Source organism: Anopheles ziemanni, chromosome X (assembly GCF_943734765.1).
Source record: "Anopheles ziemanni chromosome X, idAnoZiCoDA_A2_x.2, whole genome shotgun sequence".
In the NCBI taxonomy this organism is placed as follows: domain Eukaryota; kingdom Metazoa; phylum Arthropoda; class Insecta; order Diptera; family Culicidae; genus Anopheles; species Anopheles ziemanni.
Genome location: NC_080707.1, coordinates 8291314 through 8318764, shown reverse-complemented (window position 1 = coordinate 8318764; position 27451 = coordinate 8291314). Strand labels below are relative to the sequence as shown.

Genomic DNA, 27451 nt, shown 5'->3' with positions numbered 1-27451 from the left:
CGTTTGGGCATGGGACGTGTCCAGATGCAGCCGGTATCTGGACTCCTTGTAGTCGCTCCCGCCGTACTCCACTTTGAGGCCGGCTCGCGTGACTTGCGCGCGTCTTGGCTTCGCTGGCTCAAAAGAACGGGCTCCTCCGCCTACGACGCGCTGGAAAACTGGGAAGCGGAAAACAAGGGGTTGAGGAAAACCACCATAAGAAGGCCAACGCCATTCGCTAAAATGCAATCAGCATCATCATCAAACCTCAACACTACGCTCGGTGTGTGCTAGATTCTCCTCAAACCCGTTTCCGACCGGGCCGCTCGTTCGAGCGAACCAGATCCAAAGATGATTGTTCTTTCCCTCGGGTTTTCCAATCCAATGATATGTGGAGCAAACCCTCACACATGTACACTCGCGCCACACTTATCTCCAACTACTTCTTACGCGAGATCCAGAAGGAATCGGACCTTGGACGTTCCAGTTCGAACGATCGAGAGCAAATAAAAAAAAGGCAGCGAAAACAAAATGGACCACTTGGGCGTTCGGGCGGGCTCGGCGAGGGGGAGGGTAGTGACGATCTGCATGCTTACACTACATAAATTCATCACTCGTTCCCGTTTCACCCCTCGCAACCCCAACTCCCAGCAGCCTATGGTATTGCCTATTTCCACTCGAGAACGGTTTATTATTTTCCGACCACAACTTGGACTTCCTCTGTTAGCGTTGCTGCTAGAAGTGGAGAAAGGAAATCTACAGCGCACGTACACACACACAGACAAATACAGCTCATCAGCCGTAAGGAAACCAAGGAAAACGCCAACGGAGTGTGGTTTATTCGAACAACCTGCTTCACGAAGCAGTTACCGTGTGTGGACACCATTTGGTTGTTGTCGTTTAAAGGAAGGGTGGGAAGATGGCCGGCCACAGGGGGTGAAGGGTGTACCCCACTAGCAACAACAACAACAACAGCTACAGCTAACAACAATATTGGCCGGTGGAAAACCCGCGGCGAGCAGCGAAAAACAACATTCGCTCAAGGCGCTCCCTTAATAAGGAAGTGAACACCGAAGCGTAAACAAGAGGAGAGGCACTCAGGAAGCGTGCGGCGCGCGTTTACAGTGCCGGGTGGGGGGGCATAAGTAGTGTTTAGGGTAGTCAAGCGAGAGGAAAAGCCTCATCCAGCTACCCTCTAATTAAAAAAGCCACCCACGGAAAAGCTCCGCGCGGTTCCTCCTTGGCGCAGAAGTTTTCCTTCTTCGGCGTCAATGCTTTTCCTGCTTGCCTGCATATTTGCATCTTCCCAACCCGGTGATCGGAAAATGCTCCGGGTGTGTGTGTGTGTAAGTGTTACATGTGCATGGGAGAGTGTTGTTTTTTTGCTTTTTATCTTGCTATCTCTCGCAAACCATACCTTCCAAGCCAGCCCATCCACCGTACGTAATCACTCTTCCCCACGGTTGCATGTTTCCCGGTTCATTATTTAATTTAATTCCTCATCTGTATTTTCATCCGTTTTATTAGACATTCCATCCCCCCTCCCCCCCCTTGTTCCAGGGCCGTGATTAATCGTCTCTTCCGTTCTCTACTGCAGCGCGCAATTTTCTGCCCGCTTCCGGCATTCTTGTTTCGCTTCCCGATCCCGCTCGCATGTTCAACTGAGCTGCTGCTAATGTGCAGTGCTTCTCAAACCGATCGCGGAGGTGAAAGAACAACCTGAACCATGCTATTTATTTTTATATTCAACGAATGTCCAAAAGCTTTTCTTGTGTGATCTAGTATTGACGATGGCAAAGCGAGAGACTGAAAATATATTTTCATTCATTCGAATCTAAATTAACGACATTCGTACCATCTATGATCGTGGTTGCTTTTTCATCCACCTCACGTTGGTGTAAATGTCAACTCGTTTCACTTGAAACGGACGAACAGAATGCATAGGAAAACCGTCTGAAATATTGCGATAACAGAGTTGCTTTTGTTGTCTAGACAAAAAACAAACTCGATATTATCACAAATATAAATATTAGTTTTTTTAATAAAATCAATGCTATGCAATATAACGTGATGTTTTTATCATGATTTTCTTAACAAATCCTTCATTAAATGCAAGCGAAAAGAAGTAAGCATGGCATTTGTTGTTAATCTCAATATACAAAAGCCTGCAAAGCCACAATGTAAACATTGAAATGTTAGTTGTACAAAAACCCAACTCTGTTCTGTCCTTTCTATTTTTCTTGATTTCTATGATCCTTCGCATGTAGGTTACAACCGAAATGAACTCGTTTGCTGTTCAAAAAGTGGTTGTTTTTCCCTTACGATGGCCATCGACGGTTTTGTGTTGCAGCAGGTTGAGAAATCATAAGATCACATAAAAAAATCAGTTTTATTAAGTGCCTTAACACTCAAACTAACGCGATTTGGACGCTTGAAACTTTACCTTTTTTATTTATATTCAATATTAAAAAGAAAGAAAGAATAAAGATTTCATTGGATGTGTGAAAAACATGCATTAATATTTGGTAGAATTGTTCAACCTTAAGAAATAAATGTGATTGTAAAAGCTCGTAAGTTCTAGTGTTAAAGAGCTCGTAATTCATTTGGTTGTTAAATGTTTTATTTTCCATTCGTTCAGCATTTAAATTTTCATCTCGCTTTAAAACGTTGCGCTTGAGAATCGCTGTGCGAAAACGATTCTCGACGGGGTTGCACCTGTACCTTCCGCCAGACGCCGTTCCGAGAACCCTCGCCCCGTGACCATTCATCAGCCTCGCTTCAGCGGTAAATACGTACGGACACGGACGTGGTAAGTGCATTTCCCTCCCAACGGTTGCATTCCTTCCCGCAGGAATTCTCCCATTCCTCTTCTCCGAAAAACAAAAAAAAAAAATTGGTAGCAGCTGTTTTGAGGGCCGCGATTTATCCAATCGTCTTCTTATGCTTTTACCCCTCGTGTTTTTCCTCCTCGACTTTTTGTTGTTGTCTTTCTCCCAAGCAGCCCCCGACTGCATGCATGTCCGCGTGTGTGTGTGTGTGTGTGGAGGGGTTTTTTTTTGCACGTCTACCGTCGAGGGCTTGCCTGGTTGCTTGGTTTTCTCGCACCCAACAACTTCCCAAGCGCGCACACATCCGTTTTCGCGTGGCGTGGCGTGCATAAGTTTTCTCTTTTCATTTCTCTTTAATTGTTCGTGCATGGAGGGGGGATGGGAAGGGAGGAGAGGGAGAGGGAGCGGAGTGCAGATGCGAAGTTCAATGCACTATTAACTATCGACGAGCCTATTAAAGCGAGCAGCCACCCAGCTGCAGCCAGCGTCAAACCAAAACGCAAGCCCAGCCATTTCCCAACGTCGTCCCCAACACAATCCCCCTCCTTCCCTCTGTTCAAACTCCTCTTCCTTCATCCCCTCCCCACACCACCGTGCTCCGTATTGTCGTACCGAAAAGGCGAGACACGGTCGATACACGATACGCTCCGGCTGATGCGATTTTCGCGAAGTGCCGTTTTTCCTTCGCGCCGGAGCTTTTTCCTTGCGATGCGATTAAGTTGTTCGCCGCCCACCCCCACCCGCAACACAGTTTGTGCGGGTGGGGTGGGGAAAAGTAGCTCCCCACGAAAGGTCCGGAAAATCGGGGGAGGACGGAGTGGAGCATAGAAGGGTAGCTAAAAGGCAGCCCGGAGCGGATTCATTTTCGTCCGCCAGGCATTTCCCAGCCGCGAAGCCCGGGCATATCCCCCGGGGAAAAATTTAACTCACCCAGCGTCAGAAAATCGGATCGAATTTGGTTCGGCGCAAAACAATCGAATTAATACGACATTATTTCGATTTTCTTGCTGTGACAATTCAGGTATTTTCTAAGCTTCAGGAAAGCTTTCATTTTAACATACCGACAGATCTGCACACACACACAAACTTGGCCCTTCCGATCTCCACGGGGAATAATAGAGTGTGCTGTTGACTGATTATTTCAATTATCGATCATTAGGAAACAAACTATACCACGAAACATAAACAATCTGCCCGTTAAAAAAGCAACAGTCTAGGTTCCTGCTTATAAAAGTATACTTTTTCGAAAATACAGCTCCTTATGCACTTGTTTGATTTACATTTAAGAATATTTTTATATCCTGCAAGATCGCCCACTGTTTACGTCACAAAAACAGTTTTTCCGGGCTCAAATTCAATTCAAAAGATAGTTTGACAATTGTTAATGGTTTAGTCACACTCAGGTGGAAGAAAACAAGTACCTATAGATTGTTTTTGCGAATGCTTGCTTCTATTACAATTTTCTCACAACTGAGTCGTAAAGTAAAGTATAAATTGCACCAACAAATTAAAGGTTCAGCTGATTCATAATTTTGCACCACAGAGTAGTATCAAATAACTATTCAATATGTAAGGTGTCTGAGCGTTTTAATTTGAACTTAGTACTTAGTCAAACAACTACGCTGTAAACTCCGTTTATTTTACACAATTGGTTGGTCGCATTGTGGGAAAATTCGCCCTCGTTTACGGAAACACTTCATTCGCGATGGGCTTTTAATTTTGGTTTTTAAATTTGCCCGACCATTTCCAGCCTTTGAGCCGATTAAATCAGCTTGAAATCGATGTTTTGTTTAAAAATATTAATCAGCTTTAGCGCAAACAAGCTACGCCAATATTGTGCAGCTTTGTAGAAATTTACCTTTTGAAAGAGCGTGTTTGCGCACTTTGGCCCCACCTTACTCTAAAGCAGGGGTCGGCATACATTTCCTTAAAAGGGCCAGATGATTTAAAAGAAACCGAAAGCGCGGGCCGGAGACTTTAAACGATGATTTAAAGTTTTCAAAGTAAGACTTAACCCTTTTCAAGGGTAGTAAAGTTAGGTTATATTAAAAAGAAGTATAAGATAAAATATAAGAAAATTTTTCTTTTCGAAATTTCATCATTAAACTTTTTTAAAATATTTTCGCGCTTCTTTTCGTTGCATTTTGATCTTTTTATGAACAAATAAATTTTATTTCGTAGTACTGTTGATTAATTTCTTCAACTGTACTTAAAATTAATTCGTTACTCAAATGTTTTTTAAATATCTTGGTTTTACTAGCGTACTCGCAATAGTGAAAATAACTCAGCTACTAAAAGTTTTCAATGTTGCGAATCTTATTTGATATCGTAATGAGTATAAAAACTGTATTTCTTGAATGTATCTTGTGAGTCTCGAGACTAGGAAATTTTAGAACGAACAATAATGCAAGTACGTTAGAAAAAGTTTAACAAAAAGTATACGAGGAAGTCACCTGATATTGAACATTTTGTTCAACAATTTTAATCATCATTTTTGGGTGAAAAACAATCCTGACATCGTGAACAAATCCGATAAAAATTGAGATGTGTTTTTTGTATGATGCACCAAAATTTTCTTACGACCCGAAAAAAAATTAGTTGGCAGACCGGGGACTTTGCCAACCCCTGCACTAAGGCGCTGATCGCGCTCAGTGCGTGCAAAATGCACAGTGAAAGGGCCCCAGGAAGTCCCGGGGAAATTGTGCGTGCCTAATTGGCCAGTAGCGTGCCGTCGTAGCAGCAAGGTGCAAAGCCCTGTCCGCGAGCTTCCGGTTGCCGCTCGGTCGGCACTGGTCCATTCGGTTCGGGTTTGTGTCGTTCGCCATTTCCCTGTTGTTTAATTTGTGTTTCGTTTTTTTTCGACTCTTTTTTTTTTTGTTCTACGATGTTTGTCTTAGACGTTTTCCAAAATGCATGTTTTGCATTTTTTTGCACCTGCGCTCAAACCGAAGCAAATCGAGGCGACCAAAGCGATTCCGACATTTGGCCAAGACGCTGGACGGGTGACATTGTGCCATTTTCCCTGACCACGCGAATTTCCACCAGTGCTGGTTGGATGCTGTCGGGTGCTGGTGCTCCAAAACCGGTACCTGACCTACGGGAGAGAAAGCAGGTGGCCAGGAATTGGGAACTGTACGCCGCGCAAGTAGGCCACGCCAAACGAAACGGAAACAAGTTTGACATTCGTTTTCGTTCCCCCGGCGGAATTTTGTAGGCTAGGACAAGACACCCAAGTCCTGATTCCCCGGGACAAGGGCTTATCCATCGATTGAGCGCAGGAATCCCGACCGGTCCCCGGTCTGGGGTAAACTTGAACCCGGTCCGGCGGACCGGAGAGTTCTTCACCAAAGTAAACTAGCACACAAACTGCAGGCTCAAGACAGGCTCCGGGGGCGGGGGGGGAGGGGGGGATGTATCTAGCGCAACACAACATGCTCCACCAGATGAACAACCCCCAAGGCGAGCGTAAGTTTGTGTTTTCTCGCGTTGGTCTTGTTTTCCGATGTGCTTTTCCGGACAATTTTTCTTTCCGCTGCCCGTTAGATATTTACCGTTTTTATTTTGCTCCGTCCGTTTCTGCATCTTTTGCTGCTTTTGCCTGGGAATCCCATTGCTCGCTCACTCTATCTCCCCGCAGCTCTCTTTCCCTCTCTCGGTGTTTGTTTCCCCGTTGGTTTGCCAAGACACCCAACTTGCCTTTTTCCCGTTTCCGTTCCGGCTGGTCGAAAACTCTTGCGCGAAAAGTACGATTGTACAGTTATGCGCACGATATTATTTTGTGCGTGTGTGTGTGCATGCTGCGTATGCACGCGATCGGTGAAAAGTCGGAAAATCGAACCAGTTGAGAGGAGGGTCTCTCCTCCATTTTGGACACGATGATTTAATTTTTACACGACAACCGTTACCGTGGGTTGCTCTTAAAAAACTGATTTGCAATCCCTTGGTTTTCCGCATTTCCTCTCTCGCAAGGGAAACTGTTTTCTGGAAAATCAACATTTGAAATAACCGTTGCGCCGTGCAATGACATTCGACGTAGGACGGAAAAGCGTGACAGAAAGTCTATCCGGTTTCCTAAGACCCAAAAGACCACCACACACCGTACCCTTCACCTCCACCCTCTCTCCCTCCCCCCCGGTAACCTCGCATGTAATACCTTCCATTGATTTCGTTTCGAACCGACACGCAACGCACGCACTTTTCTCCCCCCCCTTCCGACCATTCGGGGGGCAGGTGAAATCGAAAGTGAAGAAAAAGAAGCAAAAGAGCCGACCGCAAAAAACAAAAAGGAAAAAACCTACCCCGACACGCGGCACGCGGGCTCGACGAAATTGTAATAATCACCACGAAAATCAATTTTCCAAGCGCGCGGCCATTCACTCTCACTTCCCGAGAGCTCGACCTGTCACTCGAGTGTCAATGAATGGAACGATGGAGATGGGAGGGGGGTTTCGAAGTGATATCGATGATGGAAATATTTCCAGTGAGGGTGGGTGAGAGAAAGGTGGGGTAAACTCAGATCGTGACACGCTAGCTCTAATAAGACAATTACAAAATACTCTTCATTCGGCCGAACGATTTCTGTGGTTCGGCGATTGGAGGGGAAAAGCAAAGGAAAATTAAAAGGAAAACACTAGAAGCAAGTAACGCGTCTCGAAATAGTAGGAAAAGCCTTGGCGGGTTAGAAGGAGGGAAAAACGAATCAAATAAGAATATGCCGCGAAGCTCATCTTCGATCGGTGATGGGAAAACTGCATCACCACAAACCACACATACATATACACACACACACGCTGAGAGCACCGAACAAAATAGAGGAATTCGATAAACCACCAGCACACAAACAATAGATCCCCGTCTTGGGGATCTGATTTTCGAAATTTTATTGTTGACCTCGCCACGGTGGCTTCTCCGTGAGGTGTTTTCATTTTTGGCGTTTTTTTTTTTTGGTTGTTTCGTGCACTTTTCACGACGCCCGCCCCGCGACGGGCTGTATCTGTTGTATCCGCATTCCCTCCCACCCCAACCCCCCCTCCGAAAAACTTTAACAAAGCTTACCTGTTGGGGTGCTTTTGGGGCCGCTTCCGACGTCGCGTTGTTATTTACGCTATGGTACACTTTTCCGGAATGCTTGTTTGGTTTTTCGGCCAAACTGGTGCCTCCCATGCGGAGGGCTCTTTCAGTTCTTTCCTGTGGCACAGCACACACACACACACACACATAAACCCTTCCTTGGTGCTGTGTGGCGCCCCGTTTGAGATTGATTGGTGGTTTTTTTTTCTTCGATTGTTTGATGCTGTTTTCGGTGGAAAACTTAGGTTCTTCTAACACACGGCGTGCGAAGCGGCAAACCTGACGACTGTTTGTTTTTCTTTCCACCTTCCTACTATTCGCTGGTGCCCGGTTTTTCGGCTGAACTTTTCACTTTGCTTACGACGCACTGCGCTTTCATTCCGCCTTTCGAACATAAAAAAATATGCTGGAAAAAGCCGTTAAGCCTGCTAGCCTTTTTTTTTATTTGGCTAACACGGTTTAAATTCGGGCTAGCAGACGCTTACGCGTGTGCACACACACACACACACTACACACACATACACTCATCGATGCACCGACTAGCCATCACGTTCAACAACAGGCAGCTACACACAACCGCGGAACAATCCCTTTTTCCCGAACGAAGACCGAGAAGGACACGCTGTTCGCTTGCCTTATTCTTCAAACGGAAAACTTCAACCCCCTTTCGAACACACAGTGCACTCTTTTGGGGATGCTATTTTCTTACATCCTCTGTTGGTTGGACTCTGTTGCTTTTCGGCTTCAGATTTGTTTGTTGCTTGCTTGTTCTACGTTTTGCTTTTCCCAAAATTTTCCAACACCGCGGTTCCGAGTTTGTCTGCCTGGTTTTCCTTTTTTTTTTTTTTTGGGGGGGAGCGAGATTTTCCGTGGGGGCTGCAGAGGCTGCGCGTACACACCTGAACTCGCTCAAGCTCCGCTTCGGTGCGCGGTCGAAACGGTAGTGACTCCGCGGACTTGGGCTCGATCTGCGCGAAGCGCACCAAGGCAGACACGAGATCGCTGTCAAATCGCGGCCACATACACACACACACACGCACACACAGGTACATTCCCTCCCTCCGAGCGGTCGGAGAGAGGGCTGCGGTTGCGCGTGTGGCTTCTGCCTTTCTCCCCAAGGCTGCGAAGGCGCCCTATACTTTCTCTCTTTCTGTTTTCCCCCGCCGTGTACCGCTTTAGTACGATCGCGATCGAGGCGCCGCACAGTGGGCGAGCCGGTGGAGCCTCGTAGGCACAATTGCCGTTTTACTTTTTAAGTACGTTATGTACTAAATGAGAAGGATAAAGAACGTGAAAAACGAAGCCACAGCCTTTTCTTACGCTGCTCTTTATCATAACCATTTTTCCAATTCCAATAGGCTAGAAATAACTCCCGGCTGACACCTTACACACGAAGATTTTGTTTCTTCTCAACTTGAAATATTTCCTGCCGAAATGTTACCTCAGCCTGGCAATCAAAATACAAGTTATTGAATTTTTTTGCATCCAAGTCTCATTCAACAATTTAAAAACATAATATAATTTAAAGAACAGTAGATTACCAATTATGTAGGATAGAAGATGTTCCATCTTAAATGTTTATTTCGAAAATGGTCATCTGCACAAGCTGCTCCCGAAACCAATACCGTATTTGATTTCCCCAGTTTTCGGTATAGTGTCAGCGAAATGTTATATTGAGAACAATTTGAGTTTTTCGGATCATAACCGAGATGGGACCTTCTCCTGTACGAGAGGGCGGGCTTTCCACGCATGCAAAAGGAATCTAATAATCTCTTAAAAGGCAGGTAGAACCGAAGACGCTCATTTCTCCAATGAAGTAGATGAAGCTGCCAGAACTTCCCTATCTATTGTGAATTACAGATTTGATGCTCCAACAGCGAATATGTATTGGTTTCCCTAGTTTGTGATATCTCAGTTAAATTTGAAATATTCAATTTGACGGGTTTGACAAATTTGAAAAATTTGAATCTATTTTGAAATCAAGTCCACCAAATCAGGATTGTTTTTAAGTCATAGGCTATAAGTTTGTGCAGGCCAATCGTAAGACTCAAAGAAAGGAAAAGCTAAATAGTGCTGCTAGGTGATACAAATAAAGGTATTTTTTGTGTGTTCCAACAAAAAAAAGGATTACCAATAGAGCTCGAACAATGAAATTTTTTTTTTAGTTAGGAAACAAACATAAACTAAGACCGCCCTTCGGTCCACTGTGCACCAGACAATAAAAAAAAAAACGGAATAGTGGCCGCCACACGATGCCATCAATAGACGTAATTTAGACCTTTTTGGAATTTACACCTTTCGCCACCTGTGAACGCGATGTGCAATGCTTTATCTGAATCCTTTGAACCTATTGATGACACAATAAAGTCGTGATAATCCTGACGTGTTGTTTGAGGGATACAGTAAAAGCGTTACAAGTAGAGCTTTAAAAACCTCTTGAAATAGGAATGTTACGGTGTAAAAAATCGATACGTTATCGAAAGCATGGTTTTGCAGCTATCTGAAGATCTCTTCTCCCTGCCCCTCCAACGGGTCCTGCCAACAGATGTAAAGATTCACTTCGTTCAGGATAAAACTGCATTGCTTGGAATCGTGTGGCTCGAAAAAGAGTGTCGAGCTGAGATCGGCGCAAAAACGCTCAGCAGTTGCTGCTTCCTACACATACCGCTGGGCAAAGATCGGACCAGCTATTTAGTTCAACTGCGCACTTCTGCGCGGGCTCCGCAGAAAGTACCGAACGGGGCGCAAAGTGGCCGTGGACTGGTAGAGAGAAAACACATCGACAAACTGTTTACAACTGTGCGTGCGTGCAGCAGGAAAAACCTGTTCAGTTGTAAGTGGAGTGAAGCTAAAGCTTCGTCTGCCCCGTCCCCGCGCAGCAGCGCAGCATCCCGGGGACCTCCATCGAACGGTGCAGAAGCGCTAAATAGAGCGCACTGGACGCTGTCGGAGTGCAAACTTTTTGGTTGCGAGCGAGGTGTAAGTACGGCGCGAGCTGGTTGTCGATGAAAGTGGCTGGAAAGTGTACGCCAGCAGCGCGAGAAAGACGGACTACAGACAGCGCACGGCGGAGCGGGAAGGAACGATTGCACGCGGGTCCACCGCGAGTGAACGACGAAGCACGGCACGGTTTTGGCAGCGACGGTGGGACTGCCGCCGCCTCCGGGGGTGCACGAGCGGCAGGCTTTCTCCACTTTAGAGCTTGATCGAGGAGGCCCCGGTTGCGATAAAACGAAATAAAATTAAATGAAAGCAAATGGAAGTGAATCGAAATGAGAAAGGAAAGGTAAAGATGGCCAAAAGCGAATGAAAGGTGGAACAGCCAGCCGGACCGAGCGGAGCACGGTAGCGGGTGCGAGAGGCAGCGAGTCGGAGACGGAGCACCAGCAAACGGGAAAATTCCGATCGACAAAACGCGATGGGAATCGAAACAACATAAATGTGTTATAATAGCTAACTAATGAAGAATCGCGCGTTCACAGCGATGCCCTGTTCCGTCTACACATGGATCGCACCGGCCCGCAAAGAAAGGAATCAATTTGGCTGATAATCTGTTTCAACCTCAAAAATAAAATCAACAATAACAACAACAACAACGCTCATCGGATTCAAAACTCACAGCGGACCCAGCGACGACTGTTCGTTGGAAGAAGAAACATTTGCATCGAAGCAGTGCTAAACCGGACGGGAATGGCGAAATTTTCAAACACACCATTTTTACCGTAATGCCAACAGCCATACGGGCCCGATTCCCGAAATGCTGGCCAGCGCCGGGGAACACGGAAGCGATCAGTTTCGGCTACCGACTAGATAGATTATGTACGCAATTTATGAAATGGACCATGTTTTTTTTCCCCAAATCCACGGTACCTCAACAAAACTTTCTTTTGCAGCAGTTGTTGAGAAGAGAGTGGAAAACGCAAGCAACAACACGGCAAACCGCAATCGATAGACAAGACGCTCCCCGGTTGGGGCGAGTTGCCAAAGTACTGGAAGATTCTATGCGAAAACGCTGCGAATCATTTGGATAAGTGAGCGTGACCAATAGAGGGGTAGGTAGGTGTACCAACATAGAATTATACAAGAAATTTCTTCATTTTCACGACCATCTTCAACATTTGACAAATGTGCAAAATACATAAAGATCTTTGAGTGGATTTTGCTCGGAAGTCCCATACCATCGGGATGTTTTGCTTAACGTAGGCCACTGCAACTAGCCCAAAACGCTGAAGCTGAAAACGTTTGTTTATGTTTGCCCTGCTACCTATCGACATTTGCAACAGCTCATTTGAATATGCTTTAATTATGAAATTCAAAAAACGTCTCCTCCTACTCAAAGGTTAACTGTTTGACTCGGTCGGATGTACTCGGACTCGGAAAGTGACGACTTAGAGCGGGCGAAGAATATTCCGTGGTTTACTTTCCCGGTGGCCGGTAGATGCATCGCGTTTTTTTTTTTTTGCTGACACACAGGTAATTTCATGCCGTGCCAAGTCTCAAGTCAACCATTGCGCCCAAGTCAACCGAAGCGCGATCGTGAAAGCATGCAAAAATCGATAAAAACTGGTTCGTGGAAATTTGCCCCAGAACGATAGTTCTGGTAGAGGGTTGCAGGCGAAAAACCCCGTTGCTTACCGTGCCCTCACCCCGCATTGGGTCAGGGAGAATGTATATAAGCTCAGTAAAGATGAAATGAACCGTTCCATTTCCCAGCAACCCATGGCTGGCTTCCGGAGACAACCGCTCGGTGCAATAAAACAAGCCATCGCCAAAATCATAATTGAATTTTGAACGCGACCGCCCGGGACGGAAACTACATTTCCCACAATTGATGGAGCGCACAGTCAGGTCGCATGACGCTCCTTCCACTTTCGGGAGGTTTGGCGAATGGGACAACCCGTGTTCGCTTATCGTCCGCCCGTCGTGGGGACGGGAATGTTTGCATTTTCGCATTCAATCGGCAAACGGGGATTTTTTGGGAAGCGAAACTAATCAAACAAAGGCGCGCAAACGTAAACCACATTTTTATGCCAATGCCGCCACTGGGATGCTGGGGGGGGGGGGTGGCTTGGCTTGGCGTGGGTACGGGCGGGGATGAATGAGCGGGGTGCGAGGTAACATTTCGATAAACAAACCGAACCCGAAATGTTGTCGTCGAAAGAAAGGGAGGCTGAGGTGGGGAAAAAAATATGCTTACCAAGGGAGAAAACGCGAAACCATTACGACAGTGTTAAGCGAAAATCCCGTGTGCAGCATCTGCCCTGAAGAGGGAACAAATAGTTTAAACAATTATTTAAAAAAAGGAAAACCAGAAAAGAAGGCATCCCGTTCCGTGTTCCTTCGTTCCAATTTTTGTCTAACCCAAAAGGGCACGGCGCAAGGGTGTGTTGAGGTAGAGGATGATGGGGGGGGGGGGGGGGGGGGGGTATTGGGGGGTTTGGGGGTTGTATGTATGCTGACTGATTTGTGCGGTGACGACAAATTCGATTGGCAGCTAACGACGCCACCCGCCACCCCTAACGCCCTCCCGCCCTCCCGCCCTCGCTGTCCAACAGCTCGGTGGAGAAAAAAAACGCACTCACCCAGCAAATGAGTCACTTCTCGGGCAAACGGAAAAGGAGATGGATACCACGAGTCGCGCCAGCTCGGCAGCTGCGGGCAAAGACCAATCGAGCATTCCGAAAGAAAAAAAACGCAGTTTCGGCACACAAGTACGTTGCGCCACATTGTGTACCACAAGCTGGCAAGCAGAGCATGAAACGATGCCTCTAAAGTGGTTCCAGCAATAAATTTCCGCTGAATCGCGGGCGCGAGGTTTTGATTCCGCGTCTCGGAATTTGTCCTTTTTAATTTTGAGAGCGTGTAAATTCATCTTTGGCCGCGGCGACGTTAAAAAAAATCACGAAAACGCAACGACAGCGAAGCAGAAGGGGGGAAATAAAGAACTGATCGAGAAAGAGGGAGAGAGCGATATGGAGAAAGGATGGAGCAGTGGCATACCACATAACAGCATATGCTGCTGTCGCTATGCTATTTGCCATGTACACATGCACATCTCCAGCTATAGGGGAGCGGACTCGTATTACACCCTTTAGCGTGTTCGATAGCGGTTCCTTTAACCAGTTTAACGGGGTTTTAAAACTGTTCTATGGCTCCTGCAGTTTCATTAGCGGTTTGTTAAACCTGTGTATCGTTTCGTTGAATATGTCTAACATGTTGTCAAAGCCGCGGTGAGTTATGATCCCGATGCGACAGCACGGAAGGTTTGTCGAGTCCTCAGCGAACAAGTAGAAACATCGAACCGACATTAACGCTGGATAAATGATAGACGTTGAAAGATCAGCAGATAACATTAATTTGACAAACGTTTCGCAATAGAAAGTCAGAAAGGCAGAGTCCTTAGCACAGAAAGTGTGTCACACTTACAGAAAAATGAGCATATAGCCTTAGTAGCTAGTCGTACTATTATTAGAGGTTTATATCACCAGCCAAGTAATGCTTGCAAAGGCCCAGGAAGCAACAAATTATAACAACACTATTTCGCAACTTTTTCAAGAAAAACATTTACGTCCAGTGTCAAGGATGGTGGGAAAAACATACTTCCAACTAGCTTTTCTAAAAGCATGAAAAATCAGATGATCAGGACAGAAGCACAGAAGGCGCCTAACTATGTTGGTACAGTAGGAACTTAATGTGTTCCTGGACTTTTTTAATGTTGATTTTAAACCATGTAAAAATACCTAGGCAACATAAACTAAAAGTAATTAGTGTGAGAACTAAAAGTAATAGTGTTTTAATAAAAACGATAAACTGGTTTAAAACCCGCTGCTAACATTGAACGATCCACTAAATGGGTTTATTCCAGCAAAGGGTGTATTGTTCGTCTCGTGGTGCGGTTCACACACAGCGATGTGTGTGCGCTTCTTTCGAACTCGAATTCACGTACACACGCGCGCCGTCACGCCGGAGTCGAAGGTTGCGTGTGCGCTACACGGCCATGCTGGATGGACGGTGGTTCAGTTTACTCGCATACATCGTTCCTCGCGGTCCACGTTCAATCCCAGCCTGTCGCAGGCTGGTTCATGAACTGTCAAGCGGTGTCTTTCGGTTCGGTTCATTGATTTCAGTTCGGGAGACTTTTTCTTTTCGCCTTTTTCGCTATTTTTCTCCGTCGGCGGCTGTGTCACAGCAGCCCAAGGTTCACATGCGGTTACGGGAGCAGCGATTTCGTGCGTAAAGTGAAAATTATGTCCAACGGGGCTGCTGGTGGCCCGTGCCATCGCTCGGTGGTGTTGTGTACGGTGCACCGTGTTTAGTAACCCGCCGTCCGTGTGCAGCGTCCACCCGCACCTCGCGGGCCGACCGTGTGGTATGATTGTTTTTCTTTGCCTTTTGGTTCTTCTTCCTCTTCTTCTGTTGTCATCTTTCGTGTGACGGACGCCCGTAACGGTTGGTGTAACGCCGTGTAACCGTCATGTTTGTGAAAGAACGCTTTTATTTTGTACCTTAAAGCGAAGAACACGGGCGGCCGCCACAGTGGCAATGTTAATATGCCGTGTAACAGCTACTTTTCTTTATTCCTACCATTCACGCCGCGTGCGTTTGTGTGCCTGTGTGTGCGTACGTACGTGAGTTTGTGCCCATATTTCTATGGTATGCGCCCGAATGCTAGAGACCGTTGAGTCGTCTGGCACCGCAGAGAGTGAGGGTAGAGCATGAATGAAAAAAAAAAGAAATACATCCCAGGAATGGAGATGGAAAAAAAGAAATACATCCTCGCTGCTACCGAATGATTCGCCAATCAAAAAATTCAAATTCCTTCATTCGCCATCAAACGCAAACCGATCCCCGTGGGTCGTTGCCCATTGACCCCACTGCTGCTGCTGTTGCTGCTAGCTGCTGGCTGCAAGTTTGCCGAATGTGATCAATAGACTCTGCCCGACCCACCGTCCCTCATCTCCCTCAGCCTCCACATCCAGCAGTCGTCGCTGTGCCGTGAACGATCTTTACTTTAGCTGCACTTCTTCTGCTGCAACGGAGCACCTTTTCTCCTCGTCCACCCTTGACGGACCCACCTGCGCCTCAAAGGTCGTACAAAAGATCACCAACTCGAGCACCATGCCCCGAACATGTTCTGTCGTGAGGCTTTTTCTTAGGCGCGCGTGAGGGCGGAGGAGTTCGTAATCCGTCCCACCGAACCCCCCGGAGTCCTTGTTGAAACCACTCTCTCGAACAAAGAGAGACACAGGGGAATGGCGAGCGATGTCAGCGATGTCAGCGGCTGGTCTGCCCTGAACGAAAGGGTCTAAGGGGGCGGTCTAAGGAGGGAGCGAATATAAGAGGAACGCAAACCAAGCACAATTCCGTTGATGAAGTATTAAACTTCTCAAACCGGCAAGGCTTACACTGGCTTTTTTGCAAACGAAAAATCGCTAAATCAGCCCAATTTATCCTTCATCAAACTCGCGTCTGCTCGCTCACACACACACACACACGCGCGCAAACATACAGATCCAGAGAACGTTGGAGGAATGCGGCTGCAAAAACGCAGCATGGCGGACCCGTACCTTCTACCTTCTTATGTTTATATGTTCTTGGGAACTTGGTTGCCTTCTCCTGCTCTCTTTCTATCTTTCTCTCTCTCATTCTTGTCTCTTTCCTCCTCCGTTGCTTCGGGAGTTTCTATTTTTGCGGTATGCCAAGATGTTTACAGGTTTTGGTACAGCATCGCGATGCTGTTCTGCCTCCCTGTGCTGGTGGCCGACAAGATCACAAAGGGTGAATGAGAATTTCTCGGGAGAAGGTGCGTGTATGTGTAGGTGTACTCGAACGTACGCGAGCCCTAGCGATAAGAATGGTTTTTGTTTACGCTGCACAAAACATCTTGCAGCAACCTCCCATCTCGCAAGGGTTCGATTTGATTCCAAAAGGCGTCCGAAGGAGCCTCGAGCTGATTAAACAGAATTAAAATATAAATCTCCTTTACCCATTACGTGGTCGGAGAGGTTTATACTGTACTGGTTTTACTGCTGACGAAGCAGAGAATTCGAAAAAATCTCGATGCTTGGGAAAGACTTCCCCATGAAAGCTAGAATGCTGAGCATTGATCAATTTTTGTTAAAAAAAAAAACAAACCAATCCGGCGAATTCAAGCCCGTCAAATTGAAATATTAATAAGTTTTTCATTTGGCAAATTTATCGTAAAGAGTAATTCATAATTCTCTTTACGATAAATTCATCATGCGATAGATTTAACGGCAAAAAATGTACTGATTTAAACTAGTTAAAAGATACCCACTGCACATGAATGCATGTATCGTTGTAAAACGTATAGAGAATCAAACCAATTGACTGTTGCCATCCTCATTTGTTTTGAGATCCTCATTTGCTTTCTCTCTATTTCATTCAAATATTATGGCGTTTTCCATCGAATGGCATTTTTTAAAAACGACTTTCTGCACGCCTAGAAAATAATTTCTTCGTCCCCCAACACATTCCAAGCAATGGAACAAGTAGCACAATCGATGCAGAAAGAGAACAGGAAAACACATCTTTTTATAAATCGACTTGATGATGAGACTCCCCTACTTTGGAAAAGTAGCGCATCAAAATCGGTGCAAAACCTCAACTTTGCATACAACAACGTTACACGGAAATCCCATTGCATTATTTTACTCGCCAGAGCAACCAGCTCGGTAGCAGAAAATGCAAGGATACTTGGATAATCAAAGTACATTCCTGTTTTCCAACGATTTTGGTAGAGAAATGATATTGTTTGGAGATTTGGCACGGGCAATAAGAGATGGACGCTACCAAGTTACTAATTCGTGACCACTGTCCGGTACGAGCAGACTGTTAAATTTACAAACCCTCAAAAAATATCACTAGGTTAGTACTGCAGACTGTTTCCTCAACAGGAGTCCGTATAACTGGGGCATTACACCTAGTACGTACCAAACATCAATGTGCCAGGAAAGGGGTTGTCTCCCGAGGAACATTTGTAACTAGCTTTCCAGGAATGGCACGAGGAAGGGTCAGGATGCGGAAGTGCCTGACTGAAATGCATGCTCCCTTGCCCCCCGTGGGTGCGCACTTTTGAACGGAAGCCGTTGGATTTGAGTGATGAAGCAACCGTCCATTATCCTTAGAATATTGATCGACAGGAAGAACGCTCTCGGTATGATGACATTGTACGAGGGGTCGTTCGATGGAAAGTGGGGGGGGACGCATTTGGTAAGTCCCCGAGAGGAGGATCCTGTTTCCCTTTCGGCGTTAGGTTATTCCTGCCCTCCTGTGTGTGCTCTGTGGGATATGCATATACAGCTCGAGCTCATTGCATTGCGTTGCGTCCTGTGCCTGCCAATCGAAGTCGTGCGGATGTCGGCTTCACTTCAAACAAACCGGAACCAGAGCGGGGAGGGGAGCGTAAAATCAATTAATTACCGCAACCAGCGGCAGCTCGACCCGGCCGGAAAGGGGGCCTTTATTCTAACCGGCCGACGGTACGGGGATTGGCCGGCTCGGATTGCAGGCGCTGCAGAATGTGGATCCGTAACCCTAACTGCGCTGCGTAAGGGCAAGCCTTCCCCGAAACCAGCATAAAGACATGTTTCGGACCGAAGACTACGATGCACGCTTTGCTACGCCAAAACGGTAAGGTTCCGCATTGCAAAACACCTCAGTGTGCCAATGCCCACCGAGCAAACATCCGTCACACCGAAGTTGAAATCAATGCAAAATGTTGCCGTACATGTCCCGGTCTAGTTCCGCTGGCTTCCAGCGAAGCAGGATGCTGCCCCCGAATAGACGCACACTCGGTGCAACACAACAACAGCGCATATGCACATGATGCGCACACACATGATGAAAAATTAGAATCCCGTAAACAGTAGGAGAAGAATTGGGCTGGATTGCATGAGGGGGTGTGGATGAGGGTGAACCCAAGGTAGGGGGGGCACTTTTTTCCATCCTTTTTTGTTCGGTTGCGTTAAATCAAAACAATGTCACACGCGGCGACGAAACTCAACAAGCAAAAATGCCGCCAAAGAAACCGTTTTTTTGTTTTTGGATTTTTTATTTATTGAAATCCTGCTGGGAAAAGGGGCCACATTCGTCCGTATTGTGTGCTCTAAGGGGGCGGGGGGAGGGGGGGGGGCGCCGGAAGAGAACGTACCAACAAGAGGAAGCGAGAGAAGGAGGACGTGGCGGTGTAAAATGTGCATAACCAGTGCAGTGTTTTGAACCTAACGAATATGAACAGAGAAAAAAGGGAAAACCCGAGAGGCAAAGAAAGCCGCCGTTGGTGCATATGGAGTGTGTGCACTATGCGTGCATTTGCAACGAAAACGCAACGGTGCCGGGTTGTGCGAACGGATGAGCGAGTTCCGCTTTCATCGTCGCCCCGCGATTCGTCTCCACCCTCCGTTTCGCCACTGGAGAGAGCATCCTTATAGCTTTATCTTCAGAACGCACCAGTCCCCCGGTTGGAGAGTGAAGTTCGCGCGCCTCGGTCTCCTAATAATTGGCTTTTGATATTTTCCAGTTTGTTTTATATACCCCTCTTGTCCTGCAACCTTAACCCTGGTTCAGTAGAGTTTTCTTTTTGTTTCTTCTTGCCACTGATGTTTGCGTGGCTCTTTTATCCCCTCTCGTCTTTCGATTCCACCGACGTACAGTGCTGCACTCGAAATTTGCGTTTCAGTTTTGGTGTGCCATACGAATACTACGTCTTCTTCTTCTTCTTCTTTCGTTATGCGAATCGGGGTTTATGCTCCTACGCTAAGTCGAACAATTTGTTCCCTTACTCGTAATCAGAGGCTTACCGACTCTGTCCGAACTCCTATGAAGGGGCTCGTCCTTTACGACCGGCTATAATAGCCATATGTCCACCCGCCGTCCACGGGAGGGATAATTCCTTCCGTTGTCAGGACACAAGAACTCGTGGTCCGCTTGATTGTCTCAAACGGCACGAGATGTGCGGCAGCTAGGATTTGTCTGACCTGAGCTCGAGCTCGGCGTCACCACGCGGTCGTGCCGTAAGATAACCTTACTTTTCGCTAACTATTTCAGGAACCCCGTGCACTGCTAACGATCCGCTCTGATGCAACGCCGAATTGGAACTACGAATACTACGTCCGTCATTACTTTTTATTTTTTTTTAGAATTCCTGTTTCTTGAAGCAACGTTCTCATCCCCGTCGATGTTTGCAGTTGACGGCAAACGCGGTGTTCAACATAGGTTTCTAGTGTATAGTCCTGGGAATCTATCTATGAGATTTAGAATGTTGCGACAATAAACAAAACCACATACATCAACATCGGTAGAATTGTACAAATCCAACATTACATCAACTCGACGTTTATGATCTATGTTGAAACTTTATGAATATCCTCATTAAAAACTTCGGCACCTCATCAATCTGAATGTGAATTACAGAAGGCCTCTTCCTATTTCGCAAAAAAGTCCACTTTCAACCTAAGCTTATAGACAGCTCTATTGACAATATCTATTGACAGCTGCCAAAATTCTTTCTGAAGCCAAATCGTTGCAACTGTGTACAAAGATCGTTTTAATTTGAAGTGATTCATTGCATAAACTTGACGTGTTTTCTCTACTTCGAATCGCGGGGCCTTTTTTAGCGCTGTGCAATGTTTTCGTGTGCAGCACTGTGTAGCACAGTTCAAATGGTAAGCCGACTGCACTTTACTGCATTTGCCGCCGGTATGGAAACCGGGTGCCTTCCCCCTGGGTTTGGCAGAATTGGCAGAATTGGCTGCAGTTTGCTGATTGCGCGTACGCGTGCTACCTTCCAAGCCCGCCGCTTGCTCTTCCGCCGTCTTCGCTTGCTATATAGCTGCATAATAGACTCTTTTCGAGGTACTTATTCTCCCTCATTTCTTTTCTTTTCGGCTCGTTTCATGTCACCATCGTCACCATCGTACAGCCACCACACCTCGCTCTCGAAGCTACTACAATGACTATCGTTTCGGAAGGCTGCTGCTCCTTGCGCACTACAACAAGCAACGAAGAAAAATAAGCGAATGCAGGCAGGAGCGTGAAGATGTCGGCTGTTATGCCCGGGACCGGTTAAAGGGCGTCCCTAAGGAGGCGAATTAAGAATAAAAAAACGAATAAGCGAACGAATACAGCAACGCAGCAACAACAAAACCAGCAAACAGCTGGGAAAGGAGGGGACGACGCGCCCCTGTGCATCGCGGAAAAACCGGTGTTTGTGGGGGTGTAGAAAGGAGAGAGAGAGAGAGAGAGAAGCTATTTACATAAACAATTCCCTGGCTATTAGCGGTGGGTGGGTGGCGAGACACCGTTTTGGGGTGCTGCAGGACGAACGCACGACATTTTCGCCTGTACGATAATGTTACGTCGAAATGGAGCACCCTCCACCGGGAGGTCATATGGCCTCTCGGCAGCAGCAGCAGCAGCAGCAGCAGCACCTGCAGTGGCCGGAGCAGCAGCAGCAGCAGTGGCCGCGTCACCCGGAAGCACCCGAAAAGCAATCGTTGAAATGCATACACAATTCGTCACTACCGTCGCCAAGCGAGCGCATAACGTTTTGTTGTCCCGATGTACAAAGCAGCAGCAGCAGCACCAGTGGTGGTGTTAGTAAGCACCAGCAGCAAAGCAATAGTGGAAACAGCAGCAATAATAGACCACCGTCGTCACCATCGCCAACGACTGAGCCGAGCACGTGCTCTTCGACCTTTTCCTCGTACGCCTTACGCACGAGATCATCGAACAGGCCGGCAGCATCACTAGCGGGTCCTTGGAGCACCCAGGATCGGAGTGGATCGACCGATTCCGGCTCCGACACCGAAGCAATAATTACAAAACTCTCTGCAGAGTGCAGAACCAGAGCAAAAACAGTAGCATCAGCGGCGGGACTACCGCCTAGTTGTGTCGACGGGACGATGCAGCGCCACCGGAAGAAGGACCGCTCGGAGCGGAACGCTCCACCGACCATACAGAAGTATCTGCAGTTTGCGGGCGGGGGTTCGGCGGCCGGCGGTGTCCCAAACGCACCCGGGCTGGTGCCGGCAAACGAAAACCTCTACCAACCGTGCGGCGGCGTCAACCTTTCCACCGTCATCGATGTCGACGTTGTCGGCCTGAAGTCGGCGGTCGCTTCCTCGCCGCTGGATGAAGCGACGCGCACCGGCACGGCCGCCAAGGCGTGCTGCCGGAAGGGGAGCGATCAGCGAACCAGCAACAACTGCTACCCGGAGGACAATCCCGACAGCATCGAGCTGTACCGGGACAAACAGCAGCAGCAGCAGCTGCAGCAACAGGGAGGAATCTCACACGCACCAAACATGCGGATGGATCTGGCGGACCAATGTACCGGTATAGGTGGTCCATGTCATCAGGTGGGTCTCTCTCGATACACTCGGTAATCTGTGCTCGACTCCTCCAGGACCCCCAAACTTGTTTCTGTCAGTTTAAAAAAAGAATTTTTAGGTTAAGCATTCTTTTCTGACCACTGATGTGGTGAATATTTTGTTTACGTGACTTCTTCCCAATCGTATTGAAAACGGTTTCGTTAAATGTGTTATGTAGCAGTTGTACAACGAATGTATTTTTCATCTCTATCAAAAGGTTTCTCTTGACATCGCGTTTGCCTTTTGCTCCGTTTTCTCGAAACTATTGCAAACCCATTGCGAGCGTTGCGTTTTACGAGTGTATTCATTCTTTATAACGAATGTACATTTTATAAAGTTACACATTACGTCATCAAGGGTTGCGACATGAATGTCGTTGCATTCTTTTACAGTTGCATTGTTTTCGTTCTAAAATACGCGTCCATAAGACCGTCTTTGGCTTTGGCTCCTTAATCCGGTTTTAATGTTGTTATATCCGGATAGTTTTGTTCAAATCGTTACTAACTTTTTCGTCGTTCAATTGCTTTTTAAAACCGTAAATCTCCATTTTTTCAGATGATTTTTTTCAAGTTAAGATATTTCCTTCATTTGAGATTCAACAATTATACTGTAAGCCAGTGCGGATTTGTTGTGTCAGGCACTCAAATGTCGGACCAAAGTGCGGACATCAAGACCATTATTTGATTAATGCTACCAGATGTGCGATATGTTTTCTGTTTTTTTTTTTTCACAAATAAACCGTTTCCGTTGCCTTTCTTTTGCATATTCGTTGTCTGACAAGACGGCATACGAAACATAGTCTTTCTAGCGTTCGAATTGGAACATATAAAAAACCAGGTGTGGAGCAAAAATGAAACAAATTCAATAAATAAAACGTGTCTTCTCTTCGTTTCCTTCAGCCAGTCAGATGCATCGAGGAAAGATCAGATGCTTTTCGATGAAGCGAAACATATTTGGTCAATATTTTCTGACACCGCAAAATGCATTTCCCGCTCTCAGTGTAAACTTTACAGAGTATGAATCTTGAATCGCAACATAACTGTCCATTGTTTGTGGTTTATTTCAGCTGTCTGTATAGTTATTCGGGCAGTTAAAATACACAAATGTTGACGGCTTCTCATGCACAAAACGGAAAACGCTAGCACATTTTCTTTTCAAACCAAAATAAAGAGTAGCATTTCTTTTAAAATCAGAACAAGTTAGGACAACTTTATCATTTAAATCGAATCCACCGTGTCCAAAACATCAAACCAACTAAGTTTGCTTATTTATTATAGCTTATTTGGAAATGGCGACGATTGGTAAAAAAAACCAGATACTTTATGTTGCTTTTGAAGCATGTTACAGTATGTTTCAAATGTTTTGGAGACCCTTAACTCCCATTCGTAGCTGTAAATCAGCGAGAAGGCTATGCGCAAAGTCGCTGTTCTTTCTATCAAGACCTCCAGCGTATGGAAAAGTGTATACATAGTGTGAAATGCCTTCCGGAAGTTAAGCAACTTCACCAGAAAACGTCATAAAGAGTATGATCCAGTGGTTTGAACAACCTTTGGCTGGTCGTCAGAATATTTTTCGAAAGTACTAAAGTTATATAACTTTACAGTAAAATTTACTTCCTTAGATTAGCTTGGTTCACTTTTTTCTTATCGCCGACGAAAATTTGTCTATTGAGGGTAGCCATTTTTCCGCTTTTGTCCAAGATGTCTTGTTTACTTTTTGTATTGGACAGCGATGAGAAATCTGACAGTTTGTGTCGTTTCGGTCCTTTCAATCAAAATAGCCTCATATGTTTTTTTAATGCAAACGTGCCGAGTTCGGAAAATTTCAACTGAAATGAAGATGGAATGTTTCTGAGTGAGTGAAAGTTGCTGTCATCGATCTGCACCTTAACATGTCCATTTTGTTGTTGTCCTTTCCAGTATCGTAGCAAGTGGGCTTGTGGTGCCGCCGATGGGGGGTTTAGTGCCTTCCCGGGGGAACCTTCCTCGGAGCTGGGTAATCTTGCCAGCGGCGGTCAGCCGCCCCCCAACAACCACCACCACCAGCACCAGCACCACAACCACCGCCAGCAGCGTCTCGGGAGTGACGGCACGACGTCGTGCGCGTCCGACCCGGCGACCTCGGGCTCGTCGGGCGTCGGAAGTGCCGAGTACTCGTACGCCTACTGCGAACCGATACTACTACAGCGACCCCTGGCGGCGGCGACGGCGGATGGTTCACCAATGGCGGGGCTCTCCGGGCCACCGCCCGCGGCCTCGTCCGCGTACTGCGTGCCGGTCTATCACCACCATCAGCCGCCCGCGTTGCCCTTGCCCCTGCAGCCACCCCTGGCGCGGTCGTCGATGCGGGGTGGTGGTGTTGGTGGTGGCTTCCCGTCGGCGTCGTCGTCGTCGTCGTCGTCTAAGGTAGTTCCTTCGTACGTGGCGCGCAGTGTGGGCACCACTATGCACCATCACCATCACCACCATCATCACAACTACACGCTGCCGAACAGCGCCATCGGCAAGGGTGTAACGGCGGCGACGGCGGGGGCGGCGGCGACGACAACGACGACGACGACGGGCTCACTGCGTGCCTTATTTACCAACTTCTTCCGGAAGTCAGCGTCGTCGTCGTCGTCATCCTCATCGTCGTCGTCCGGGGCGATGCTGAACGCCGCCTTCTCCTCGACACCGCCGTTTCTCGATGCCGCCCTTGGTGCAGGAGGGGGCGGGGTGGACAACAGCATGCACCACCGTTTAGTCGGGCCTCCGCCACCACCGCCACCACCACCCGAGCGCCATTCCTTTACCACCTGCTACGGTACGAAGGAGAACATCTACGAGGATATCGGGTCGCAGTCGGCCCTCCAACAATCCTTGCCATCGGGAGCCGGTGCAGCGGCGGCGGCCTCGGCGGCGACGAACACGACGACGACCACGGTGGCGACGGCGAGCACCACACCAACACCGCCGTCCGCGAGTGTGAGCACGCCGCCACCACCGCCACCCTTGCCACCGGCTGGCAGCGCCGCCGCCAGTCCCGTCAACAACAACTCGGTGGCCGCCGAGTGGCAGCGGGTGCAGGTGCAGCACGAGCGCATCATCGGCGAGCTGAATCTGTCCGTCGAGCGGCTCATCATGCCTTCGTACGACGACGAACACTGCTGCCCGGACCAGCAGCAGCAGGCGAACCAGGAGCTGTCCTACCAAGCACCAGCACCAGTCCACCGTGTCGTTGCCAGTGGGGGGATCGGAGCCGGGGGCAGTCCGTCAAGTCCCACCGTACTGAAACGCCCTCATTTCATAACGGCACCAGCGCCACCGCCGGGCGCAGCGTCCACCTCGCTGGTGGTGGTGGAACGCCACTCGCCCACCATCTCGTACGGCAAGTCGTACGGCGACGTGGACAGCGGCATCAGTAGCAGCAGCACGAGCGGCACCAGCTACTCCAGCAGTATCCTCTACCGCAGCATCACCAACTACCACCAGCAGCCGGACGCTTCCTCGACGTCGACGTCCCAAGGTGGTGGGGGGACCCAACCCCATCGGAAGCTGCCAATGTTCGGTCTACGCACCGCTCCGCTGGGGGCACTAACACTGCCCGGCGCGCGGGTCACCACCACCACCGGTAGCCACTTTCTGCACCCGTCAACATCGTCGTCGTCGGCGACGGCGATGGCGGCTCACTCCTCCACTCACTCCGCCGGGGGGATGATGAACGTGACGAACGCACCGGATCCACCGCCACCACCGGATACGGTCGCCTCCTGCTGCTTCTTCACCGAGCATCATCGTCACCAGCAACCTGCACCTCCGGTCGGCTACCCGCCAACAACGACGCACTGGAGCACCATCGGTAGCCAAGGGGCGGGTCAGTTTGGGCCCGCATTCGGCGCACCCTCCACCCGCTCGTCCGAGCGAGGCAACGGTGGTAGCAGCGGTAATTTTTGGAATCGCTTCCGACGACTCCATGGACGGTTGACATCCACCACCTCCGGAAAGCAGCAACAACAGCAGCAACAGCAGCAGCAGCAGCAGCAGCACCAGTTGCAATATCACCATCAGCAGGAATTCGGCATGGGGGGAGGAGAGCTGGATGATTTTGGGCACCAATTTTGGCACCAGTATCCGCAGCATCCGCAAGGTCACCACCACCATCAGCACCAGTATTACCACAGCCGGCCGGTGCACGCACACCATCCGGCGATCTCACTCCAAGCGGCGCTCCAGCACCGAGACTTCCGCTACCCATCGGCATCGTCGTCCAGCACCGACGTCCAGCACCACCACCACCAACAACAGCGAGGTACCTTATCTTCGCCTTCGCCGCGTGCCGATTCCACTTTCGTCGCCGCCGGAATGTTCACCCAGCAGGAGGAAGACGATGCCCACGACGATGGCGAGCAGGAGAACCGATCGGAGCAGCAGCAGGTGGTGATGAAGGACAGCGAACAGCAGCAGCAGGCCGTGCAGGAAGCGCCAAAGCCGGAAGCACCGCGATCGCACTCACCCTCTTCGCCGTCGCCATCGTCCTCGTCGTCCGGGTCACGCTCGTCGGCATCGATCGGTTCGTCCGCCGGTTGCTCCTCCGACGACGGCACGTCACCGGCCGGCTCGTCCTCCAACTCTCCGTCGCCAGTGGCCAAAAAGGCAGCAGCTGCAGCTGCTGCTGGACACAACTAGAGAAGTTGATCCAACCAGAGCCACCAACAAACAAACCAACCAACCAACCAACCCATCCGACCAGCGCCCATAGAGTGTGTGTGTGTCTGTGTGCACCACCATTCCGTCCGTCCGTGTAGCGATCCACGAATTTTAACGCATTTTAACCATCGGTGTTGTAGAAGTGTAATTAAAAAGGGCAAACCGGAAAAAAGTAGGAAGGAATGCCAGCTTGTTTTTAAACCACACAGCATTTCTACGCCAGGGAAGGAAGCGACAGTTGCTGCCAAACGTGTGCCAACTCCGAAGCTATCGGGACAATGTTCGAACTGGAAGCACACGCACATATATATACACACACACACACATACACCGATCGTCGTGTTATTCATGGAGGATGCGTGCGCGATTGCCTTTCGAATTTTTGGTTGTACCACACTCGCGGAACAGAACAGAACGTTGTGTCCAAAACGTTCTTTGCCATTGTGGCACTTTGTTTATTTTGTTTACCGCATATAGTGTGTGTACGTGTGTGTGT

General features: G+C 48.2%; 1 protein-coding gene across 1 annotated transcript; it reads left to right on the top strand.

Moving 5' to 3' along the window:
• Positions 1 to 21802: 21802 nt before the first annotated feature.
• LOC131290961 (uncharacterized) lies at positions 21803 to 26938 on the top strand. The gene is made up of 4 exons (XM_058320153.1): positions 21803 to 22258; positions 24190 to 24644; positions 24702 to 26267; positions 26520 to 26938. The coding sequence occupies exons 1-4, from the start codon at positions 21803 to 21805 to the stop codon at positions 26932 to 26934; spliced, it is 2892 nt and encodes a 963-aa protein (XP_058176136.1). The 3' UTR covers positions 26935 to 26938.
• The last annotated feature ends 513 nt before the right edge of the window (positions 26939 to 27451 follow it).